This window comes from Lepisosteus platostomus, chromosome 17 (genome assembly GCF_059453375.1).
Source record: "Lepisosteus platostomus isolate fLepPlt1 chromosome 17, fLepPlt1.hap1, whole genome shotgun sequence".
Taxonomy (NCBI): domain Eukaryota; kingdom Metazoa; phylum Chordata; class Actinopteri; order Semionotiformes; family Lepisosteidae; genus Lepisosteus; species Lepisosteus platostomus.
Window position 1 is genome coordinate 19,806,298 of NC_142627.1, and position 25,226 is coordinate 19,831,523.

The 25,226-nt window shown below is 37.3% G+C and overlaps 1 protein-coding gene across 6 annotated transcripts in view; it reads left to right on the plus strand.

Annotated features, from left to right (window-relative positions):
* Nucleotides 1-25,226, plus strand: part of LOC148646321 (KH domain-containing RNA-binding protein QKI) — a 131,606-nt gene that overhangs the window by 17,120 nt on the left and 89,260 nt on the right. For all 6 annotated transcript variants that reach the window (XR_015927876.1, XM_088609603.1, XM_088609602.1 and 3 more), the window contains exon 2: nucleotides 17,697-17,839. Coding sequence is in view for 5 of the 6 variants with exons in the window: in XM_088609603.1 (XP_088465729.1) it covers nucleotides 17,697-17,839 (143 nt within the window). In the remaining variant the exon portion in view is untranslated. The remainder of the gene's footprint in view (nucleotides 1-17,696; nucleotides 17,840-25,226) is intronic.

Here is a 25,226-nt window from a genome sequence, read left to right on the forward strand (position 1 = left end):
CTGAGAGTCAGGACCTCGGTTTTACGTCTCATCCGAAGGACGGCGCCTGTTTACAGTATAGTGTCCCCATCACTATACTGGGGCATTAGGACCCACATGGACCACAGGGTGAGCGCCCCCTGCTGGCCCCACTAACACCTCTTCCAGCAGCAACCTTAGTTTTTCCCAGGAGGTCTCCTATCCAGGTACTGACCAGGCTCACACCTGCTTAGCTTCAGATCTTTACACTGAGAAAGGAGAGTACAGTCAGTTGGTGGTGTTGCACTTTTGACTCTTGATATCAAGCCCAGCTTGATTATCTGTGGAGTTATCCTAATGACCATAGACCAGATGTGACCACATTCCTTTCATGCGCCTTCTTTTTATATGTATGGTGGATGCTTCTGAACAGGGTTAGGATTTATTTAATCATTTATTTCCAGATTGTTACAGTACATTTGAGGATAGACTGCATTCTCACTGTGGTTTTTAATATTTTGTTGTTGGCTTCATTCATTAATAACCAGCATACTCATTTTTCTCTAGATTTACTTATTATCTAAGTATACTTAAATCTAACAATTATTTCGAAACAAGTTCAAGTTTATTGTCATTATACTCATATACAGGTATATGGTATCACGAAATGCTTTTTAGGTAGCTCTCAGACGGAGAAATAATTCAAACTGTAATTTGGAAAGAAAGCCCCTTTTCTTAAGGAAATAAACTTGCATGTGACTGTCCCTTGCACAACAGCACAGAAACAACTGGAAGCTCAAGAGTGTCTGTTTAAATTGGGACATGAGTGTGCTTTCCCCCCCATTGTCTTCCCTGCGCCTTCCTGTTCGCCCTTGTCTTACACTTCTCTGGGTCACAGCCACCACGCTGTCAGGGCCAGTGTGCTGTTTCCCTGCCCTCCGGCTTCGGAGCCAAATACAGCACCTGATAACATGTGACAGTTTGAGGAATTTCTGTCTGTTGTGCTGTCACTGCTTTCAGAACTGGTCTTTAATTGTTGGATATTGAAAGTATTATTGAACGTGCTCATGAGTTTCTACAGAGGAAAGAAAAGCAAGATTCCTTTGTGAAAGAGCCATATGATTTAACCCGCATCTAAAATACAATCAATGAAAAAGTGTAACGTACTGTTATGAATTTGGTTCTGGTAGATTGCTCTCAAAGGCTGCAGAAATTGTTGCTCATTTGCACCATTCCTGAAGTTATAAAGGCATCTGCGTCAAACATTTGTCTCGCTTGGAGTCAATAAGCTGTAGCTGGATTGTTTACTGTTCATAGTTCCTAACTAACCATGCACATGTTTATTTGCGTCTTAGTTGTCAATAATGCAAGAACAAAAACAGTGAAAACACACTGAATTTCTGCTCCATTACAAGTATATATGATAATATACAGCACAAGGAGTTCGTTTTTTACAAGCGGCTGCATGTAGGGACAAGTTAACTGTTAACACTGTGACCGTTTTTAGTCAGATGATATCTGACATTCATTTATGTGCCCGGAAATGGGGCCCTGATTGCAAAAAAATGTTCAGTCTCAGCCTTATTAGAGGCATTCGCAACGATGCACATGATTCCTGGGTTCTTCAGTGAGATTAAATAGAGTAAAGCTATGTGTAGATTTCCATTTTTTTCCGTGGATTTTGTGAGGCAGGAAGCGGAATGATTTCTACCAGACCACACGTTCCTGAAATTAGCAGTGGAAAGGGTCCTGGAGAGATCAGATATATTCATCCAAACAAGCTGATGAGCTCCTTAAAAGGGTTTCAGATACTTGTGAGTGTTGGCTACAGTATGATTTCAGTGGAACATGCGAGAAATTACAGAAATGTAGAAATGTTACAGAGCAATGGGTTTTGTGGCATATATTCACCTTTAGCGAACATTTAGCATTTCTCAACATATTTTAGTAATAACCACATCAGAATTAAGTGCCTTTTTCACCAGTAACCTTACGAGGGCTCTGGGGGAAAACTTTTTAATGTGCAGTAAAATCATTACCGCAGGCAGACAAACAAAGTCGGTGTTTGGAATAAAAGCCTGAATGTAGTTATTTAAAGATCCTTTTTTTAACGCTGAGATTAACGCAGCATTGTTTCCCAGCTCAGACAGTGTCTGTCAGAGTCAGTCACCTCTGCCTTCCATCAAACGCGGCTCATCCTGAGGGACTGCTCACTCTCTGGAGGGCCAGTCTGAAGCAGGAAGTGGGGAGGCTGGCTGACATCCTGAGCAGCATAAAATTCTGTGTGAAAGATGAGCCCTTCTCCAGTAACTTGGGGTCACAGGGTGCAGCTTTTGTTAAACAAATAGGATACGGGCTTAAGGGAACATTGGATGGTTACATGGGATGTTTAAATTTCAAAGCATTTTTAACCTGGAATCAAATTGGTTTTTCTCCTCATTTTTGTTTTAAGGGCATAGGATTGGTTAACAGATAATTTACATAAACACGTTCACAATTTTCTGTCTGATGAAATGCTTTCTTGAAAATGCACCCATGTAATTGTATTTAAATGTGATTACATTAGTGTCTAAATTTGATTAGGGTTACTATGGTTTTCAAAACATTCACGAAGTTATTTGCAACCATGTTTGGCCTTTTCACTACCCTTTAGTAGGAGTAGTCCTTGATGTAGTAGTCATTGAACCATTAAAACAAAGTTTCTTGATCTTATTTGGGTGAATGTGATTTATGTTACAGCAGACTGTTATGCTTTGTGTTTTGTCTGGAATATATATGCATTGTTTTACCATTTGGTACAGTAAAAAACAGTATGCTGTGACTTTCTGGCATGCTGTGTTATTATGTGGGTGTACAGGACTGTAATGATGTAATATAAGATGATGTCAGTGCTGCTTTTCTCAATGGGAGATACTGTAGCTTAGCTCAATGGGTGGGGGTGGCACGCTTAAGGTTCAAGCTCATACCTAACTTTGATAATGATGAAAGATGAGCGATCATGGTAGATTTTGATCCACTCAGGTAGTGTGTCCAAGTTGTTTTTTGGTATAGTTTTTTTTTAGTTTGGAGGGTAAGCTATGCTGGAAATCTTGGTATATACTACATATATTGAAGCATTCCTGGCCCTAGTCACCAGTCTGAAGAATGCTGTCGAAAGAATAGTTCTTCTGTAACACCGCAGTCCATCCAGTCAGAAACATTCATTTGGTGACTGGATATGACCTTTTGCCCCAAAGACATATGACATCTGCTGAGCAACTGACTATACGCTTTTATGTTATTAACTTTGGTAGCATGATCTTGTGACATGCAATATAATTATACCAACTTAAAAGCGTAAGAATTGGGGAAAAAATGCAATTACAGAAATACTTTTGAGTTTTATGTACTGAGATTTTCATGAGGGAATGGTTCAAATAGGTATACAATTTGTAGCATCTGGGTAGATTGCATGTACTGTTGTAATAGTCTAACATCACTTTCAAAGTTTGGGAGAAATGAATAGAAAAAAGTTATAGAAAACACAAGCTGTAAGAAACAGTTGTAAGCTTTGTGAGTCAAATGAAACTATTTTTTCTGTCATGTCAATCATGAGGTCTTCACTGGGTTCAGTTTTCACTTGAAAAGGGGAAATGAAACCTCAAGCCACATACAGTATGTTAAATTAATTTAGTACAATATCACCACCTTTACTGGATATTTGTTTGATACTGGTTGTGGATTAATGTACTGCATGGACTTGCCAAATAATGGACGAATTCTTTCCTTCAATGGGAGAGGCAACTATGTGCCATGTTGTTTGCAAATCCATGCTTCAGTTTCCTTCAGGTAAGAGTTGTCGTGCCTCCCATGGTAACAGACTCCTAGTGAAATACTTTGGCTCCTGATTGGTGCATTATCAAAAACAGCAAGCCAGCCCATGCTGGACTTTGAGTCTGTGCCTTTTCCTATACCTAGCTTCACAGTATTCCTTAGACATTAGCTTTGGTCACATAAATTGATCATTCTATTGGCTCATTACCAGCATTATTAAACTAAAGCACTTTAAACTATTGTAGCTCAAAATGAAGTCACCGTGTAGCTTGGGCTGCTGTAGTTTGATAGCTTGCTGGATCCACTTCAGTAATCTCTTCTGCACTATTTAAAAATGAAACGTAGTGCACGCACTTCACCTTTAATTTTCTTTCTCTTTTTAAGTTAAGTGGTATGCATGTGAAAAGAACATTTTCACACTAAAACGCATACTCACCACTTATTTCTTCATAATTGACTTAACACATTCCAATGTAGGGAGTTTTGTTTTTACAGATGTATGTTTGTGATCACAATATTTGTTTTGGATATATTGACTAAAATGTTTTTCATGAATCTGTTAAACCAAGACCAAACTATTTCTAAATAACAGTTTGAAATTTACTGGCTTGCTTGTAATAGGAATATATTTCCTTAAACAATAACATGCAATTATGTAACCAGCTGCAGTTGAAGTCTGATATGTTATACTTTTGGGAGATGTATTTGTTTATTTCTGTTTCTCTGACATCTTAAAATATTTTTGTACATAGAACTACACATCACTAAGTCGTGTTTGTAGCCAAATTTAACTGGTGAATGTTTGTGCCCAAGGTAAGGTCTAATGCAGTGCTTTATGAAATAATTCTATTTCATGTGCTTGCATACTGTATATACTGTACCTATTAGCCAAAAATTCATTTATCATGAAAACCTAATTCTAATCCCCAGCCGTTTCTACACAGTTCTGGAGTAGAGTGTTCCCTGGAGCCTTGTGCTTACTGCCTCCCAGTGTTTCCTCTGATTAGGGTGTTTTCCTTGGCTTTAGGTAAATGATGAGGTATCTTTGTTTGCTCCCTGGGATGGCAGGGTAAATCTCTCACCTGTCATGACCTGTGGGCAAACTCTGGTAGAGTAGTTCACATACTGAAAGAGTTATGTGAACATTGTGAAGCAACAAATAACTATTAGCTGTAGGAACTTACTCAAGAAAGGCTGAAGCTCGAGCATGTTTTTTAATGTAAACCTCTGATCCTTTTTTACCCTTTAGCCCATCCACACACTTGGATGAGAAATGGATGTTTTTCCTATCCCCTTTACCATGGTTTTCTATCACTGCATTTAATGTCTGACTTTTATGTTTGAAGGGCTTAATTTTCAGTGTACTGTATTCTAGAAAAGAAAATGCGATGCTTCATTATTATCTAGTGAAGATTGTTTGTGGTCAGAATTCTAGATGGGTTCCCAAAGAATCAAGTTTATTTGCAGAGTGTGAATTTCACTGGTACAGGACTAAACGTCAATTACCAGTGCATATATCACAAGGACAGAGGCTTGAGAAACAGATTGTGACCATCTAGTTCACAGCAGTACTGTTTATCGGCTCATTTCTTTGAGCTTTGCCATAATTTTATGGCTGAGTGCATGACGTTATGTTCAAGTTTCTAAAACCTGATGTTCAACTGGTTTGTCTTTAGTTTTTTTGTTTAGTATGTTGCATATTCCTGTGACAAAACAAAATAAAATGTGCCTGAGACACAAGAAGAATTGCATATCTCAAAACAGGTTAAATATCAAGAGCAAGGACATGTTCAGTGGAACAAAAGTGCTGATGGGGGCACATTTGCTTGCTAATGACAACTCAATAGTGCCACTGCAAGCTCTTCCCCCTTTTATTAGGTGAATGTTAAATACGAAGAGTGTGATCGGGCTATTGTCACTCAGTAAATTGTCTGGGTTTATTATAAACTGAATTGAGGATGTGAGAGAAGCTAGCGGATCCTGTTCAAACAGATTAGGCAGCAGATGAAATGATGAGCACTGTCAGCTCTGCCTCCCCTATGAAATTTCACTGCATGTACAGAAAGCAGCATGCATGTTTTTATAAATATTGAATTGGCTCTATTATCTTGCCATTCTGGCAGATTGAACTAATTGAAGTCTGGCTTTTTTCTCTCTCTCAGGCTCTGCCAATGACAGGATGTTACAGAGAGCAAAATTTGCTTTCTTATTCATGATAGCGATGTTCTTTGTTGAGGCATCCGTGTTAATTATTACTCTTTTGGTAGCTGAATCTAGGCAAGGATTTAGGTGACTACTAGCGCACAGAGAAGAAACAGCTGTGCCTTTTGTTTCTTACAGAGACGGAATCGGCAAAGCATGTTAAGCATCATTATGATACAGCTAAATGCGCCTTAAAAAACTTCTGAAACAACTGCCTATAAATGAGGTTTCAATAAATACTAGTCATTGGAGAATTGACAGCATCTGATTTATATTCTTTTTCATTTTCCCTTAACCAGCTTCAAATGGCAGCGAATTGGCCAAGAGTTCATTTTAAATAATTGTCAAAATGAAGGTGGTGAGAGAGCAATGGCCGTTTAACCAGCTTGTCTCTAGTGAACCAGGAAGCAGGTCTCTTACAGTGGATGTGTATATCGATATGAAGGGGAAAAAGAACTGCTGTGTTTAAGCATAGTTTTTTTTTTATTTTACTCTCGTTTAGGTTGATTTGGTAAGTGGGATGAGATGCTTTGGGTGTGCCTGAATGACATTGCTTTGGGATGTCCCTCCCTACAAGCTGTAATACCCTGTCTCAGTCAGCCTTTGTTGTTAACTATTTGAACCCAAAGACTAGGTTCTGGTAGTTACTGAAATGGCAAATTATACTGCAGTACAAGTCAGAGTGATTCTGTTGCTCTTGCTCACTACTAATTCTGTATTACTTGGTCGGTCAGGCATCAGCAGTGCTTCCTTATTTTTGGGTTTGCCTATTTGCACCAAGACAAGTAAGCCAGGAAATGAATGAATCATCCTTCTAACCCCCAATGCTGGTGAGGAAGCGAGTGATGCAAAATGGTGGAAAATCAACAAGGCAGTATGGTGACTATTTCCAGATAGTGTTGGATCTCATTAGTAACACTTTTTATGTAGTCAGAGTCTACATTTTCTGTTCAGACTTATTGTTCATTGCAAACTGCACATTCTGAATTGTTCTGGGAGAATGAGGCACTTCTCCACACTCCTCCAACACGCTTGCATGTCAGCGCCACTTGCCATGCGACACACCAGAAGGTCCACAGTTCCTCAGAGAGTCACAGAAATTAGAGCACTGACTGGAGGAGTCAAGGTGAGCTTGCAGGCAGGGCTGAGGCTGGTTCCAGGAGTTGCTATTTGGTGGCGTGCTGAGGAAACCTTAGTGGGCTCGACCTCATGTATCGTTGCCTGCTTTTGGCAGGTTGTCTCTCTGCTTGAAATGTCATTTGCTGTCAGTTAATGACATACCCCAAAAAGAAACTCACAACATGTTCCCAGTAGGGCTTAACCTGCTCTGAGCAAATACCATCGGTGTGAGTGCCACTCAGGTGTCCTGAGAAACACTAGTTAGAATTTTTGTTATGTAAAGTTGTAAAACATTTTCCATCAAATAGCAGGTTAATTATAATAAACCAAAGTGTTTTTTTGAAAAATACTCGAGATTGTAGCTCAGTTTTGGATCGTGCAGCAGCTTATCCTCTGCGGTGAATTTCTACCCAGCCCACCTGGCTTGAAAACAGATGCTTTTCCACAATTTCTGTGTACAAATCTGCCAAATTGAAAAACAAACCTCAGGTGATTTCTTGTGAGGTGTGCCTTCTATATGTTATATAACTTGTAGTAAGTTTCCAATTTATTTGCATACTGTAGAACAGCACTACTTTTTTCTGAAATAATACCTAAACTAGTATCATTCCTTTATATGCTATTTATATGCTTAAATCAATACAAATCAATAAAGATGACTCAAGTTGAATTGTTATTTTAGTACCCTACAGATCCTTTCATGTTTTTTGATTTCTGTATAATTACAACATTATTTTTAGGTGATTCCCTGGGATTTATGACGGGATTTTGACGAATTTATATTCCCTTTATATGGTTTCCTTTTGAGAAACTGTGTTTAAATTTTAACAGCATTTTTTATGTTGTATCATGGTGTTACTATATGAGAAGGACATAATTATTGAAGGATTTTTAAAAAAGGAAATATTTACTGGAATTCTGTGATTGTATTTCCTATGTATTTTTTAGCCATGCATACCACTACACACTTTGTTATGAGGGAAAATACATTGTGTATGAGTATTGACATTTTACAACATTATACATGAGACATACTGTATGTAGTTGTGTCTGCTAGGGTTGGTAGGAGATTAATTGCATTTCCACCACTACAAAATGTACTAGACGTGGGCATTAAAATACATATATTCACTTGCATACAGTTAATTTCCTTGGATCTGTGTAAACAGAGCTGTATTTGAATTCTGTCCCACTGTCCTACAGCCCCACTCAGACCTCTTTAGCCTGGGCTGCAGACCCTGTGACACGGGGTGATCTGATCGAAGAACCTGGCACAGCCTCTTAATTAAGTCAGTCCGTTTCCCGCAGTGCATCCTAATGACTAGGAGCTGCAGAGAAGCCTCCATGGAGGGAGAGAGGTGGGGGATCCAGTAACATAAATATTCTCTGTTTGTGCAGACACCTGCACCTTGGCTGGGTCTCTCTCTAGCTCAGCTGTGAGTAAATGCTAAGCTGCATCACTGTCACTTTCTGTTTGTAGAAATGCGGGTGAGGACGCTATTAACATTCTTCCCATTTCCATCCTTTTTATTAGAGAATGAGTTTTATTTACGGTCCTGTCCTCGCACTTCCAGATTTTGTTTCACCCCAGTGGTAGCCGTGAATTGTTTATATCTCTGTTCTTGAAATACTGCATATAAGGAGTGAATTTAAATCTCAGACAAGCTGTTTTTTCCCCCCCCATTTTCTGATTTGCGCTTTCCTTTTTTTTTTTTATTCACAGAAGTATTTTTTAAGCCTCAGAATGTAAATCGCTGGATTACAAAATCACTGAATTTAAGTCTTCTGATCAATCAAGGATGTCTTAAAAATGCATGGTTTTTCACAGTTGATGTCCTTTCATCATGAAAATCCATTTATTTGAGATGGAGATTAGTTGATTTTCTTTACCGTACATGCCCTCACAGTGGTAGTTCAATATTAGTTTTATAACAGGCCAAACATTTATTGGTGTCCTTTATTTAATGTCAGATTGGGGCATCTGTGATACACTTGTTGGATTTTTAAAGTTTGATAATGTTTAACTCTTGAATCATTTTCTGTGTTTACTTTGAACACTTAGAGCCTCCGAATGGTTTTGGCTTCTTAACTATTAAAAAGAACCTGAAACTGTTATGTAGAGAACTGTTATATGCTATCACAAAGTAAATTGTGCACACAGCAGTAATTATGAAGAATATTTCAATTACTTTTTTAATATAAATTTGAATCATGTGTGAGTTAGCTCATCATTTATTCACTAATGAAGCATATACTGTAGATAACCCTGTGTTTGTATTGAATTTACTACAGCATGACTAAGTAAAATTATTGTTTATATGAGGCTCTAATTAGGATTATAACCGAATAGGTTCCTACTGTGATAAGCCCATAATGGTCATAATTGTTTCCACACAGAAATTTGCTTTTAACATCTAATGAAAAATGTTACAAATCAGTCAGGTAAGAAAATAGATGGACTTCTACTGTTTAATGTATGAGCTAAGTGGCTCAAGATAAAAAATATATTTGATGCCATGGTACCAGTATCAAAGGGGTATGATAAATTAAAAGAGCTAGAATGGAAATCATATTGAGAATCTTGCCTTTCAGGATTAATGCTTTGAAATTTGACCAAATAATCATTTTTCTCTTACTTTTCCCAATAACATATTGCTGGCCTCAATGCATATGTACTTTTGTTAATGATACAATGAGAGAATAGGTTCAGAAAAAAATCATATGATTTGTGCTGTTGTTTTTTTAAATTTAATTTGTTTTTCTGATGTTTCACTGTCAAAATGTGTACATTTTTTGCTTCAGATTTATTTCTTTGTTTTATGTGGCTTTTTGTATGGAAGCATTTAAAGACAATCATTTTATTTTTCGTGTCTCCTAAACTTCACAAGATGGCTTTGTTTTGCATCTTTACTACTGTGTTCGCACTACTTTGAAAGTAGTTCAACACACACGATAGTCACTGCAAACAGTGTCAACATTTTTGAGTTTTAGGATAAACTTTGCTGGCCTGGCTGGGTCAAAGCAATTTCATATTATTCCTAATAAAGGCAACAAAAGAGAAAAGTCACTCTTAAAATGTCACCTTGACCAATAAATGCCACAAATAAATTGCCGGCTTTTACTAGGAAACTCGGCAACTGTGCTGTTAGCTGAGATTTTTCTAGTTCTGTATTTCAGCAATCTAATAAAACAGATGCTGCAATAGCTTGCACTAAACATATTGATTACGCTAAAGGGGTTTTGGTTTAGGTCATGACACCAAATTAATGGCCTGGTGAGTTTTAGTGATGCCACTGATGGTCATATAATTAATGGAGTGTCAGTTCTGGAGTATGGACTGGTAATGGAAGTGCTTGCACTTGTTATAAAAATGGTACTCCAGCGTCTTTTTAATTGTTTTATGTAGATGTTTAATAGAAGAGCAGAAAGAGTGAGATGGGAAACAGCCTTAGCCAGAAATATATAGAATTAACAAGCATTTCACAGTGAAGAAGAGAATGGGGTGGAGCAAACTACCTTGAAATTTACCTTGGGAGTATTCTGCCTTTATAGTACTGTGAAGCCAAGCAGCAAGTCTCACTGAATTAATTTTACAGAAACTCTGTTCATATTTCTCAAATCCAGAAGGGGTTGCTGTATAATACAGGAATGGAGTTAATTAAGGGAAAACAAACTGAATTTTCCCTGGCATGTTTTTTTTTCTTTTAAGCTTTGTTTTACGGATATTGATTTACAGGTCTTGAGGGTATTTCAAAACATATCCAAGGGAAATGAGCACTTCTTCATAGCTTTAAATTAAACTAAGATTGACTGAATGCAGTAATTATGACTGAATACCAATATATAAATAAAAATTAATTACTGGGCTACAAAGCACATCTTATTTTATAATATAGTGTGACTTCATTTTACTTTTTTAATATTCTAGACAAATAACAGTTGCAGCCTAGTGCAACATCTTTAGAGCATAAATAAGTAGATTTCTCCATTTTGCAGGAGTCCTTTGTCATATGTTTTCTCCATGTACAGTACTGTATGTGTGTCATTTAATACCCACTAACAAAGTGCATCAGTGAATTATTACCAGGGCTGTATGTACAGAAAGCAATAGGACTGTTAAATTAAAAAAATAATGGATGTCTAATGATAACTGAAGAACCACATCAGAAGTGACTTTTTCCTTTATTCAGTTGCATGATACTGGTTTTATTTTGACAAGAGTAAGTGCAAATCATTTATTGGCATTTCCTCACTGGCATTGTTTAAAATACTTAGGCCTAACTGCTCTGTCTCATTATGCAGTGTGTGACAGCTTGAAGATGCCACAGCAATGACTGTCTGGTAGTGATGAATCAGTGTGCTGATTACTTATTATTATTGTGTTAGCAACGCCATTTTTTTCCTTGAAACATGAAAACCAGATTCTTTACCAGATCTTATCAGCAGAACAATTAAAAAAATGCAAAACACAACAGAAAAGTGAGTTTGTGAAAGGTGACTGAAGAACTATTTCTAACAAAAAATCAAATTAATGGTGAGATCAGTGTTCACCGTTCCGAGTATATGACATAAACATTGTGCAGGTAACACTTAAAGCTTGACGAGTAATTAACATGCCTTCTTCTCGTCATTCACATGAAAAAATGAAAAAATTAATTACTAACATAACATCATTTTCATACACAGTGGGGGTTATAGCACACAATTTCAAAATAAGAAGCAATATTTTGCAGAACATGGTTATTTTGAAAAGTGCCATCTGCTCATCAAGTTGGCATCCCACATTTCTGTACTGAATGCAGATAATAGACCAGTATTTTTTTCATATATATTCCAATTCATAATTTTATTACAACCGCTCTTAGTGTTTTTTACTTTAACCTTAATTAGTTTTTTTTTCCAATCTAAAGATATACAGTAGATTGTTTGTAATAAAGTTCATATCTATTCATTATGAAATGGCAGAAATTCCTCCAAATCAGTACGGTAGTTTAGAAAAGTAAAATCCTCTTTTGGAATTATGACTCATGATATTTTTAGGGCCTTACTCTTGTTTGTTACAAAAAGTATTCCATTACTTTTTTCTCAGTTCCACGCAAGATGTTTTTATTATTCTATCTGGCCTATGGGGTGGTATTACTTTTTCTAACCCTGTGATTTGCTTTTGAAATTACAGTTGTGAATTGGGAGGCAGCGAAACGTTTCCAGAAATATGCCCTGATGTGATGGTGTGACTAAAACGGCTCTGATGACCTAATGAAGACAGTGCGTGTGCGTGTCAGGAGAGGCAGAGGCCGGGGGGGGGGGCACAGCGTGTTTGTGTGTCGCGATGGGTGGTGGTAGGAAGAATGAGAGACTCCTGTCCTCTCTGCCTCTAATGACCTGTCTAAAAAGAGGAGAGTCAGCTGTTTAAAAATCTCCTCATGCTTATCAAATAAATCTGTTGTGTGCACGATTAGTATGGGGATAATGTGAGGGGTGATTTATGTGGCGGGGTGGAAAGATCATTCCGAGGCCCAGCCCTGTTCGATGCTTTACTGTTTTACCAGTTTCCTGTGTTCCATCCTGGGGACCTGATAATGAAATCACCTGTAAAGGGTTCCTCCGATATACAGAAAGTCCAGAAAGGCAGCACCACCCCCTGTGAGCTGTATAACCTGCCATGTTTTCGAGTGCAATGATTTTTTCCCAGTTGTTGTGATTGGCAGTAATTAAAATTTAGCTAAGGGGAGATAAAGGTTTAAACTTTTGAATTTGGTCAGTATATTCAACCCATATGTTTTGTAATTTATTGCTTTTTATATTTTGTTTTTTTCAGTGCTTGTCTAGTAATAGTTTTCCGCTTAGGAGTGTTATAAAACCGTTTTGTCACAGATGTGTTGCAGCTCAGGCGATTATCTTTTACAAATTAAAGCAAAAAGGTTACCGTCTTTGTACTTCCAAGTGCTGTTCAGGCTTTTTAAAGAGGCAGTCTTTAAAATGGATACCTAAAAAGAAAAATGTTCAGAGTGCCAAAATAGTTTCTTCTTGGAAAAAGAATTTGGCAAATTGTGGAGTAAACAATTTTGCCGATAAGATTTGGCATTTTTAAGCCAATAAAATGTTAAATGAACGTTAATGGTAAGAAATATAGCACTCTGCCCATGGCATTGAATGCACTCAAATGTCAATTGAAAGCTCTTAGCAGGAGAAGAGCCTGTGGGTGTTCTCCTCCAGTCGCAGTTGACACAGACTGTGCTGTAGTGTTCAGTGGCATAACTTGTGTGGACCTGTAGGCTAGCAACCCAAAGAAAATGATTGAATTCTCGGATCCAGAAAGCTGACAAATCACTAAAAGTGATGTCCATTAATCACCTGCGTGACAGTTTAATCATCCTAAGACCTAGTCCTCAGCTGAACTCCTGGACACAACTATAATAAGAAAGAAAAAGAAATATGGAGAGTAATTTTTTATAAAAAGCTAGTTATCAGTTTATGGTAAAGCATTAAGGTGATGAAAATAATTTACCAAATCCTTCAAATCCTACATTTTCAGGTATTTTGTATTCCACCTTATGGTACACAAAATGCTAAATGGGATTGTATAACTCACAATTACTGTACTGTATGTGTTGCTTACGACGTCACCATGTCAGAAGTGAAACATACCAGCTAGTCTTTAAAATCAGTAAATAAATTTAAAAAATCTTCAAAGGCGGACAGGAAGACTTAATACTTCATTAGTAAAATTTGTAATATTTTATATCGTATAGTAAATGTGCTGTTCATATCTTTGCCGTAAACCTTTTTTTATCCATCCATCGATTTTTTTTTGTTGCTTCATCAAATTTAGGTTCATGGGGAAGTCAGAGCTTATCCTGGCGAGCGGTGGGCACAAGGCGGGGAATACCTGGATTGGACGCACACACACACACTAGGGCCAGTTTTCTCAGAAACCAATTCACCTACCAGTATTTTTTCAGAGTGTGGGAGGAAACCGGAGCACACAGGGGAAACTTATGGTAATGCAGGGAGAACGTACAAACTCGACGTAGATAGCACCCCAGATCTGGAATTGAACCCAGGGCCCCAGCACTGCAAGCCAGAAATACTAACCACCCTTCCACCCACCTGTGTTTACTTTTCATTAAGTTTATGATTAAGGTTAGGCAGCCGTTTAAATTCTTGACAGCAGGCTTTGGAAACAACAAAAGTATAACGGAAGAAACTTTATTTTCATTATATACATATTGCCTTAATGGAGAATTGTCATACATTGTATTAAATCTTAAGCTTTTGACAGCCTGTTAGATAATGGTTTTCAGTCTAGAGTGCCAATGTCAGAAAGGCCAAGGTGTTCTTGTGTTGTTTTATGTAGAGGATGAAATAGACATAAAGGTAGGAAACCTTTCTGAAACCCGATCAAAGGCAGGATTTAAAATTTCAATGCGTACTCATTTCTCTGTCGATTGTTGGCTTCATATAATGAACAGAGAAGATTAGGAATTCTTTCAGACAAAACGGTTGTGAGCACTTTCATTTTATAATTACGTATGTTCGCCAGGAGCACTTTCTGGAAAAAGTACCACAGGGCAGGAGACTTCCTTTTTCACAAGGCTTTTGAAAACTGTTATTGGGAAAAATACTTCTGTATATTGGTGAGCTGCTGTCATAATAGAGAGACCAGTGAAATGACTGAAAACAATGGAGTAAGAGTATAACTTAGAAGATAAAAAAAGACGAGCGTGTCATGTGTGGTCAGGAGGATGATGAGAATCTGCTGAAGGGAAACGGAAGAAACTAAAGAGGTGTTTAATTATTTTTCAAGGCTTCATTGCTTAGTTGCATCATTACAGTGCAGTGGTTTTGGGTGTTAAATGAAAATGAATGCCAGTGCTTAAAACTTTCTGTATTTCAGCCAGGGTGATTGAAATTACAAGATTGGAGCTTGAACATTTGCTATTAATTCACTACTTCACAGAGCAGGCCCCTTTAATGCTTCTACTTCAGTAAACCTAATGGGAATTAAAGGTTCCCATTAAACTTGAGTTTTAATTATGGTGTATATTTAGCCCAGGCGGTGAGAGTTTTAAACATTGGTCGATCCTTCTGTGTCTTTAACTAGGTGATTGAGTGAAGTCCTTTAATATTGCTAGGCGTGAGATTATTGCCACATGCGGCACACACGCATAGCTTTTGTACCCAGATGAGCAAAGGATCAGTCTAGTAATCGGTTGTAAACTCACCTTGTTTTCACTGTCTTCCATCTCCAAGCCACTCCTCTCGCATATAGATCAAAGATGTTTCTGGTTCACCAGTGTGGTCTGACCTTGGCATCGTTTCTGTGAGATTTAACCACATGGTGTTTTGTTTGCCAATCTCAGTTTTGGAAATATGAAAAAATGTTATCGTATTCCTGGTTTATACTGTATTTTGTGCTTAAATTCTGAACTGGTTTAATGTAAGCTATTACTCCGCCACTGAGGTGTCTGTTTCAATGAGGTGTGTGTGTTATCTTCCAGATGGGATTTTTTTCCCCCAGTAGCACATTTAAATGAATCTTAAATCATGATTTAATAAAAAGAGACTTGTGAACTAATCGTATTATTGTTAATGAAAACCCACATGTACTAGTCCGTATTTATTCACACATGTTGTAAACTCACACTGTTTACAGTATTTCATATAGGATCTTATGTCTGAAGTAATTAGTCCGTCCTATTGAACCGTAGACTGCGAGCCAGGGTGTCTCCTGTAGTTCAACTTCACTGTAATTAAACCATTTACCTCCCCAATGTTTGCCCCTGTGAATTGCTGTGGAGAATTCATTTTTTAAGTAATAGCATTATACAGTGCAGTGTAGCTGGGGACTTGGATATTTAAAGTCTTTTATGAAATATTAACTAAGTTGATGGTTTTAATTATCATTCCCACCTTATTAAAGCAGTCTCGTTCCTCCTCAGGGGAGGAATGCAGTTGATTTAAGAAATGGAAGTTATTACTCTTCTGTTAAATCAAAGATTAGATCACATGTAATTATAGTTATTATTACTCTCCAGTTTTTCAGTTTCCTGGTGTGACCTATGGGCAGTGGAGAGCCGCATAAAAAATGCAGTGTGTTTAAGGTCAGGTGAAATAGATGCTGGTAAATATTGCATGGGCTTTATCATACACTTTAATGTTGTTCTGTTAGGAACTGCTTTAGTGCAGCTAGTGGAAAATCTTTGACACACCTAGAAGTTCAAAATCTCTTCTATTGAGGTTATGTTGAGGTTATAGTTTTCATATAAATAAACGTGCTGAATTTCTGTGAAAAGTTTATGGGGAGCACTTAACCTTTTATGGGCCATGCATGTTATACCATTTAGGAAGCCATTCAGTTGTATACAATGAGTTTGAAGGAATGTTATCTCATAAGCCCCTCTGGGAATCTTGTCAGACTGCTGTCGGCGATCATGACTTGTAGCCTTGTATCTGAATGGAGAAATCTCGTGCCCCAGTGCCAGTTCGTCTGGACATGACATACAAAAGCAGATGTAACACCTGTTCATTGACTTTGTGCCCTTGACTTACCTCACAGCTGGATACCTAACTAGTAGAATAAGCTCCTAGCACTTGAGCAAACTGCTTCATCTATCATTCAGCTAAGCTTAGAATGCCTCTCAGGTACCCCAGTTGTTAAGGTTAGAAGGTGAAATAATGTATTACAATTTATTTAGTTAGGCAGCAAAACCTAATGTAAATAACAATGAAATCCATTATTTATCTGCACAGACTTCTTTTGCCAACATCTATCCTGTGCATAGAGCAGAGAGCAGTAGGGTGCTCAGCTGTGGAGAAAGGAGCCTCCTCAGCTGTGTGTGGTGGCTGCAAGGTGAATTCCTATGTTTTCCAGTGGTGACGGCTGATCCATCATTCTGCCTGGCTTGTCCTGGATGCTCCTAGCTGGAGGCAGCACCAGGACGCTTGAGAGAACGAGATAATAAGGGGAATGCATGTTGTGGAATGCATTCGGCTAAGCAAGAGAAACTAATCTCGCTTCGATAAATGGAAGTGTCTGTCTTTGATTGTATGTTTGCCTGCACAGGGGGGAAAAAGAAACGTCAGTGGTGCCTTTTTGGAGTACAATGAAGGCATTGTAATTTCAGGATTATAGCTGAGTTATTTGTGTTTTTTGAAGAATGTTTTCGTCAAGATAAAGGCAACAGAGTAGGTTATTGTCTTGTCCTCAGGATGCAAACTGAGCTTATACCATAAGCATTGCAAAGAAACACTGCAGTTTGTAAAATTGTGCCAAACCCCTTAACAATTTGACAAGTCTGTTGCTTGAGGAATTTACTGAGTTCTAACCAAATTAATTTAATTGCCAAATATTAAGTGAAGGAACCTTTGCTTGGCTTCTACATGATCACTACCTCTGACTTTTAATGTTGGTCTGGGATGTGGTTATGTACATATGTTAAATGTGGGATCACATTTTATTGTTTTTGATATTCACAATGATAAGTCAAGGAATAAGTATCCTCAGATTCCTTTTATTGATTTTTTTTGTGTCCGATAGGAAACGTATCACATTTTATATTATGCAAGTTGGTAATATTGAGTTTTTTTCTCTTCTTTTTCAGAAATCAGCAGAGTACGAAAGGACATGTACAATGACACATTAAACGGCAGCACAGAGAAGAAGAGCTCAGAACTACCTGATGCTGTGGGGCCTATTGTTCAATTGCAAGAAAAACTTTATGTGCCTGTAAAAGAATATCCTGATGTAAGTATTTTCCTCGCAGAATACCCTCTTTCTTAAAAACATTTCCTAATAAGATGGTAGTTGATCGCTACAGAAGCCTCAATTTATTAATTTTTAATTTTAAGTTTTTTTTAAGTAGCTTAACTTAAACTTTTGCATGAACCTGTGCATCACTAAATCAAAAGTGGCTTGGAGCGGTTCCATTCTGACATCATCTTTAATTAGCTGTCAAAGTAAATACAATTTGTCACATGTCCCACAAAGGAAGAAAGACTGCCTTAACGTTCCCATGGCTGCTACACTGCTTTATTCCCTTTTTGAAGAAAGAGGCCTTTGTGAGCTCATTTATTTCTAATGTTTCTGCAAACTGCCTGTTGGTCTTTGATCTTTGGATACACCTAGACCCCACAGGTGTGCGCGTAAGTGCAAGAGCAGTGTATTCATTGCAAAACTTCAGGAAGAGTTGTTTTATCAGTTCAAAATGGGCTCCCTTTTTTAATTTACATAAAAAGTGTTAACCTCAGGTTAGCGGCTCAAGAAGGCAGTTGTTCTATTAAGACATGAAGTACAGAATAATAAGGAGGATAATTCAGAATCAAGAGCTTCCTCATACTTCTGAGTGTATACCTTTGGAGAACCCTTTGCCAGCCCAAATAGCAAGATTAATGTTAGAGAAGAGCATTTCCCAAAATATATCTTATAGGCAGCATTATAGATACATGCATTTGTCATTGTTGAAGTGTCTTTAGGAGTGTCTGCCTGCTTCTTTAATCTCTTTAATAATCAGCCCTGGCACATCTTTACTTAAGCCCTTTTACCCAGGGGAGCAAAGTGAGCTCAGAGCAGATTGATCCCAATTAACTCATTCCATTGCTATTGCTCCTCTGAAAGCAGCACTAATCAAGACATTTCACAAGGACGTAAACATTGATTAGGATTAGCCACTTGTGCTTTGCAAGAGGTTCCAAAGACATGGCGAGGGAGGATTTCTTCATGTAATGGGTGAGATAAACGTCATGTAAGACGGAAAAATCTTTTAGACCCTCACAAATTAAATGGAATACACAACACAACATAAATTTTACACCAGTGACCCTTTAATTCTGCAGAACAGAAAGACAGTTGTCAGTTTTAAAATACATTAAACAGCTGCAGCGTTGTGGATCCCTTTTAATTGGCGTTTACAGCTTTTACACAGTCATAAATTGTATTGGTTACTGATTAAAAAAATAATTCCCTATCTATTTGGAAAATAAGTGTTTTACAGATCCAAACATATGTTATTCATCGCTAACAGTAAGACTTTTAAATTTGATTTGAAGCAAATTTGAGACTTGAGAGAAGAATATGGAAACAAACTCCAAGCTTAAAGGAAATGTCTTACTCCAGGAGAGAATGCGGTCTTAATCCATAGTTATATTACGAACAGGTAGCAAGTTGTTTTTTCGATCTTAAGATAAACGCAGTGCCCCAGAATCAGCAGCAGGGCGGTACTGAGTAGTACTGGAGAGACAGTTGCTGTGGGAAGGAGACGGGCTTGAAGGTGGAGAGTTTCTCCCTTTCTCATTTGTGATGCAAAAAGGAGTGGGTTTACTTGAGGAGCTGAAGTCATTAAACATTTTGTATAGTACAAGCGTTTTTTTATACCATGAGCTTATTGCAAACTCCTCAGGGGTTTGAATAAGCTTTATATTCATTTCTGCTTGCCGTCATTGTCTTGGAAGTTTTTTTTTTCTGAATAAAAAATGTAAAAAACTCAGACTTTATTTTATGCTCACTACCCTAGGATAAAGAGTTCATTTAGGTCCCTTTTTTCAGCATGGCAGTTAGGATACTAAGTGCTCTCGGTGACAGTTGTTTTCTGATTACGTTCTACCCTTGGTTTAACGGAATTTCCCCCCAAGCAGGCTTCGGATTTAATGGACAGAATCTGCTATGGGGAAGTTTGTCTTTAAAATCAGAAACACTGGACTTTGCCTCCATGATGGACAAAGTATAGAGCACTTGCTATAGGGGTAGGCAAATTACATATGATGGGTGTTGTCAGCGTTATGTTTGCTTTAATGCTGTTTATTCTATATATTTACAATACATGATATAAAAAGCTTGTTTTTATGGTAAAATGGCACATGAACAATAGGCTCTGACTATATTGATTGTAGTTGTTACAGTATATTATGATACAGATAATACACTGTAGATACAGTAGATTGTCCATACTGTATGTTTTCTGTTTATTTATGTTTCTCATATAATACTGTGTTTTGGAGCTGAAAAAACAATGATTTAATGAACATTCAACAATAATAGACGCCATTTTCCCCACATTATTCTGTTAAACAGGATTTACTGTAATATTTAAATAGTTGGAATAAAAGTACTTTGAATCTAAGAAATGCTTAGATGCGTTATTGTGTTGTCTTGTGAATAGTATTCTGTGTAATAGTGGCTTACAAGATTGTTGTCTTTGCAGAAATTCACATCTTTATCATTATGTTTATTTATATATAATTTCTTATACATCTTATCTTTATCTCTGTACTCTTTGCAGGGATGTAGTTCGGTGTAATGCAGACAACTTTGCTTGTGTAAGACTGTGAATGAAGTAGTGTTTACAGGCCTCACTAGTACTATTACCACAGCACATCAAATTTTAATAAGATTTCCTGTAAAATATTCTTGTTAATTAAACACTTTACTATCTTCACAATTCTTTTATTTGCCAAATACCATTATATCTCATGGTGGGTATGTTTATTTTTTATTTTAGAATATCATAATTTTCTTATTTTTTGGGATATCTAGTGAAAATATAATTGTATCTAGTAGAGATGTACAGTATTTGTTATACAATCTGGTTTGATATTAAGACAAATTAGGTGAAAACTCTTGGGTAACCCTTTTGTTAGGATTGATCTCCACTTTATCTGAAACATGTGTGTCAGCTGTGGATTCATGCTAGTTTTTCAGTGCATTTGCAAGCAAACTCATTAGGAGTTTGGAGCTTAATTCCATTTCAGACAGCACTTAATGAAGATGGATTCATTCATTAGACAACAATTTTAGCTACCACTGTTATTGTACACGGTATCAGGCAGCTAGACATATTTGCTTAAAATCCAGTTGCAGTTGTGAGTAGCACTTGAATAAGTTTGGACTCTGGGTATCATTAATACTGGCGGTATGTTGTGAGCTCTGTGGCGCCTCATAGGAGAGTTGCTACTAATTGGAGGAGTTTTGCCTCTGTCCCTGATACAATGACAGGTTTGCAAGCTCTGGACAGGTCTCGGGAGTTGCTGTTGCATGGCGAACTGGAACAAATCCTGGAATTGTCCTGGTCGAACAACATTAATGGTTCCCAGGTAGTTCCCAGGAGCTCCTGCTTGGGCATTTTCATCTACTGGCAACTCATGAGGCCACCCAGACTCAAACCATCAACATCTGAGCTGTTGCTTTCCACCTGGTCAGAGTGAGTGCTTTCACTGGTTGAAGACACTCAGAGCCCAGTAATTGTTTTGTAACTGAAACATTGTGTGTACAGCAAGGAAAGCTGGTGACTAGTTTAGTTTTGAAAGATGTTATTTCCCTTTAATATTCTAAATGTTCACTTGACATGCATAGCCATGAGTCTCATTCCCCTCCCTGGGGCTCCTTTTCAAATTAATCATCATCACAAGCATTTCTTCAGCAGAAAAAAACAGCGTAGCAAGAAGTAAAAATAACAGGTTACACTGAGGGCTTTTTCGCATTGGGTGCACTTGTAAATGTACTGAGTACAGTGTACTTGCCAAGTATACTCGTCACCTTCCAGGGGAAATGTCCTCAGATTGTTTCTCTTTCACATTGATCATGTACTGAGTACACTTGGAATTGTACAGAGTACACTTCTGTCTTTTCAAGTGCATGAGGACATTTGCCTTTCACACTATGTATCTGCAATAACACTGAGAACAGTACATTATTTACTCTTTTATTGGATTGCAGCAGTAATACATAGAAAGCTGAATGCAGAATATAAGTAAAAATTGTGCACAACATCCTCTTTATATTGTAGGCGAGTATAAATCTTCTACAGTATATAATATTAAAAAAGACTAGAAGATATTATACAGCATAGCCAGCCATTGTTCTTGTTCTGAATGTGAGAGTTCAGCTTAAATCTGCATAAAAAATAAAGGCAGAAATTAATCCAGAAATAGATGCAAAGAATTCAGAAGCTCATAAATAGGACCGTGCAGAGAACACCTCCCTCAGTTTATCCAATGAACTGTACTTGGAAACAAAATATCATGCTGAATGGGGGGGGGTTGGGGTAAGAATTATTCATCCAAAAATGATTTCGTTTTGCATTGCGAAGTGCATTCATCATGAGCAGTTAGCACTCAGCACTCATGGATAGAGTGTGCTACAGAGCATTGTTCTAGAGGACTTGCAGGTGAGCTTGCTGCAGGGCAGCTGCTACAGTATGTGCATTAGCAGCAATGCGGAAACCCCAGTTATACGAAGCACTGATAAGAGTCGGATGCAAACCTTCACTAACCCCAGCCTGTGGCATGGCAGTGACAAATGGTAGCTGAGAGGGATGGAGGTCGTTGGCATAGAGTCTGCGCCTCCTTGTCAGATCATGCGAATATTACGAATGTCAAAAGCAACGCAAGGAATAGAGCCCAGATTGAATTCCTTCAAGTATGGAACACATTTTGCTCTGTTCCCAATATATTTGTGTTTTGTATTTTGTAACGTACCAGGATCTTTGTCCTAATAAGATAAAATCTGAAGATATGAGTGCCAAAATGAACTAATTGACAGGCCAATTCCACTGAACTTCACTTGCTGTCAAAAGCATTAAGCTACAAACAGAGGCTTGTCCAGTTCTGTAAGGGATGTTTTTTAAGCCCAGATGTTGTGCGTTTTACCCCAGGGGTTTTGTTGTAATTGTAATTTTTAATCATTTTGGGGTTTTCTCCAGTAACAGACAAAAACAAAGGCTTAAGAGAAATCTAGAAATATTTAAGGGAATGATGTGAGGATAGCTGAATCTGTTAGTGTAAATTACATTTTTGTATTTCAGAAGGTTTTCAAACCGCAGTAAGGACTTGAACATATTTCTGCAAGCAACCCAAAATGTTTTCTGGATTGTATAATATTTTGGATTTAAGAAGTACAGTATTTATTAGCAACATTAAATTACTTTTTATATACCTTTTAAGGCTCTACTGTGCTGTGTTATTACATGGCCTTCATGGCAGATGACAATTTTTATAGTCTGTAATTTCTTTTAGAATTGGGAAGGTTGCTTTACTGTCTCCGAAAAGGTTGAGGAGGATTATATGTCCGTTTACAGTATGTCACAAGACTCCAGTTCTATTTCACTTGACTTCTTCACTCTTAGTTGTGAATGCAACTCTTTTGTCCCATCATCTGAGCATGACATATTTCACAGTAAAGAGGGAATTTAAATGCTGTACAATTCCTGGGAGGTTCTTCTTAATGAACGGCTTCCTCAGACATTTTAAACCTTCTCAGAGTCTGAACCTCATTTTCTCAAGACCGTTATAAAATAAGGCATCAGAATTAGTAGATCAGGGAGTATTTTCAAGTCCTGGAAGTACATTGTTTTCTTCAATCCTGCAGTGTGAACATGTTACATTTCGTAACAAAGTATTTCCAGATAACAGAATATTATATTGTTATTTTTTGTTGTTATTGCTTTTTTTGGTGTGTTGGGGAGGGATTTAAATCACAATACTGAAGGAAATTCAGAGAATGTATTGCCAATAGCTTCCTTTAGGATCCCGATTAGCTAGTCAATTTGATAATTGCAAGAGGCCTGTTAGTACTGATTAATGCTAAACTATGGGCTCTTAAAGCTCTTTTGCGGCTCTTTCAGTAAATTCTAAGAGCTCCGCAATTATCTCATCCAAAGCTCTGTTGCCTCTCGAGGATTTGGGGAAGGAGAAGTAGGATCGGGGTTGGAAAGGCCATGAGCGATAAACAGCTTTTGCTTGTATTCTGGACTGTTTGCTTAAAAAGCGCTAATTAATCTAACTTGGTGATGAACTCAGGGATTACTTTTGGCGTGGGAGGTTTCTCAATAAACTGTCTTGTGTTTTATGCATTTCTAGGGCAGAACACTGCATAAATGGAATTAATTTGTTCTATCCGCTTGTACACTCTGTGTGGCCTTTGGTAGCCTGCTACCCCTGTTCCAGTTTAATGAGCCTCTTGTCTGGAGGGGAATAACAGAAAAGGGAAAAATTAGTACAATATTGCCTAATAGAAAGGATTTCTTTATGCATAAATTAGTTATATCCATTTACAATATGCCATCTTATTGTAGTTTGACGTAGTAGATTAACTTTACAACTTTAAGCGCCCATTAACAAAACTATTTTATGTTTAAAATTTGGCATGATTTAAAATTTCATTTGTCACTTTTATTTAAAGTATTTAAAAAAATATTCAAGTTTTCAGTTTGCATAGGTTTGATAAAGAGAGTAAGGAGTGATTACAGCTGCTCATAAAAGTTTTGTTTCAGATTAAGTACTTGTTAATTACTTGTTGTCCAATAGCTAGTAATCATGACTGCTTATACTATATATTTTGGATGCATTTTATATCAGCCTTAGGCAGTGCTCTGGTTTTAAGATGTAAAGATATCTGAAGATTCTGAGAGAAGCTCTGAAGTAACTATAAAACAAAACCATTAACAATCTAGAAAAGGTTTAAAAATTAATGCTTGAGGAAAAACCTTATATTCTGCTTGAACAGAGTTCAGTATTGTGACTGGAGCCAGCTGAACCACGTTACTGTATATGGTCTTATGAAGGGTTTTCATGTTTTCCTACATATGAACAAGTCTTCATGGTGCATCCATTGTTTTTTTTCTTACTTTATATTTACTATTTTTACTCTATTTTTTTACTCTTGGAATTACCCTCTAGTTGTTGTTCTGTGGCTCTGATGCTGACACAGCTCCCTGCTCATAACCTCTACATTTTAAAATATTAAATTGGATGCATTTAAGTGCTGCTGTATATGTAGACTAGTTTGGTATTGTATTATATGGTCAGACACACTCATGAGTCTGTTTAAGTTCTGTCAGTATTGTCTCATTGGGTTGATTGTATTTCATAAAATAGTCTTTTAGGTACAAGCATGAATGAAGCATAGGTCTAACAATTTTTGCAAATAAGGGTATATTTCAAAAGAGCTGTTTCATATCAGCAATTACAGGGAAAACTGTTTACTGAATACTGAAGAACTGCAATGATAGTTCACACTATAAACTTTGCTTTGATTTGATTTTCTGAAGGTAAAAATATTTCAAAAGTTGAATGGAGGTGAAATATGTCTCAGTCCTTGTCCATGTGGTCGGGAGGATGATCTGCAGGAAAGAAAGCTGGCA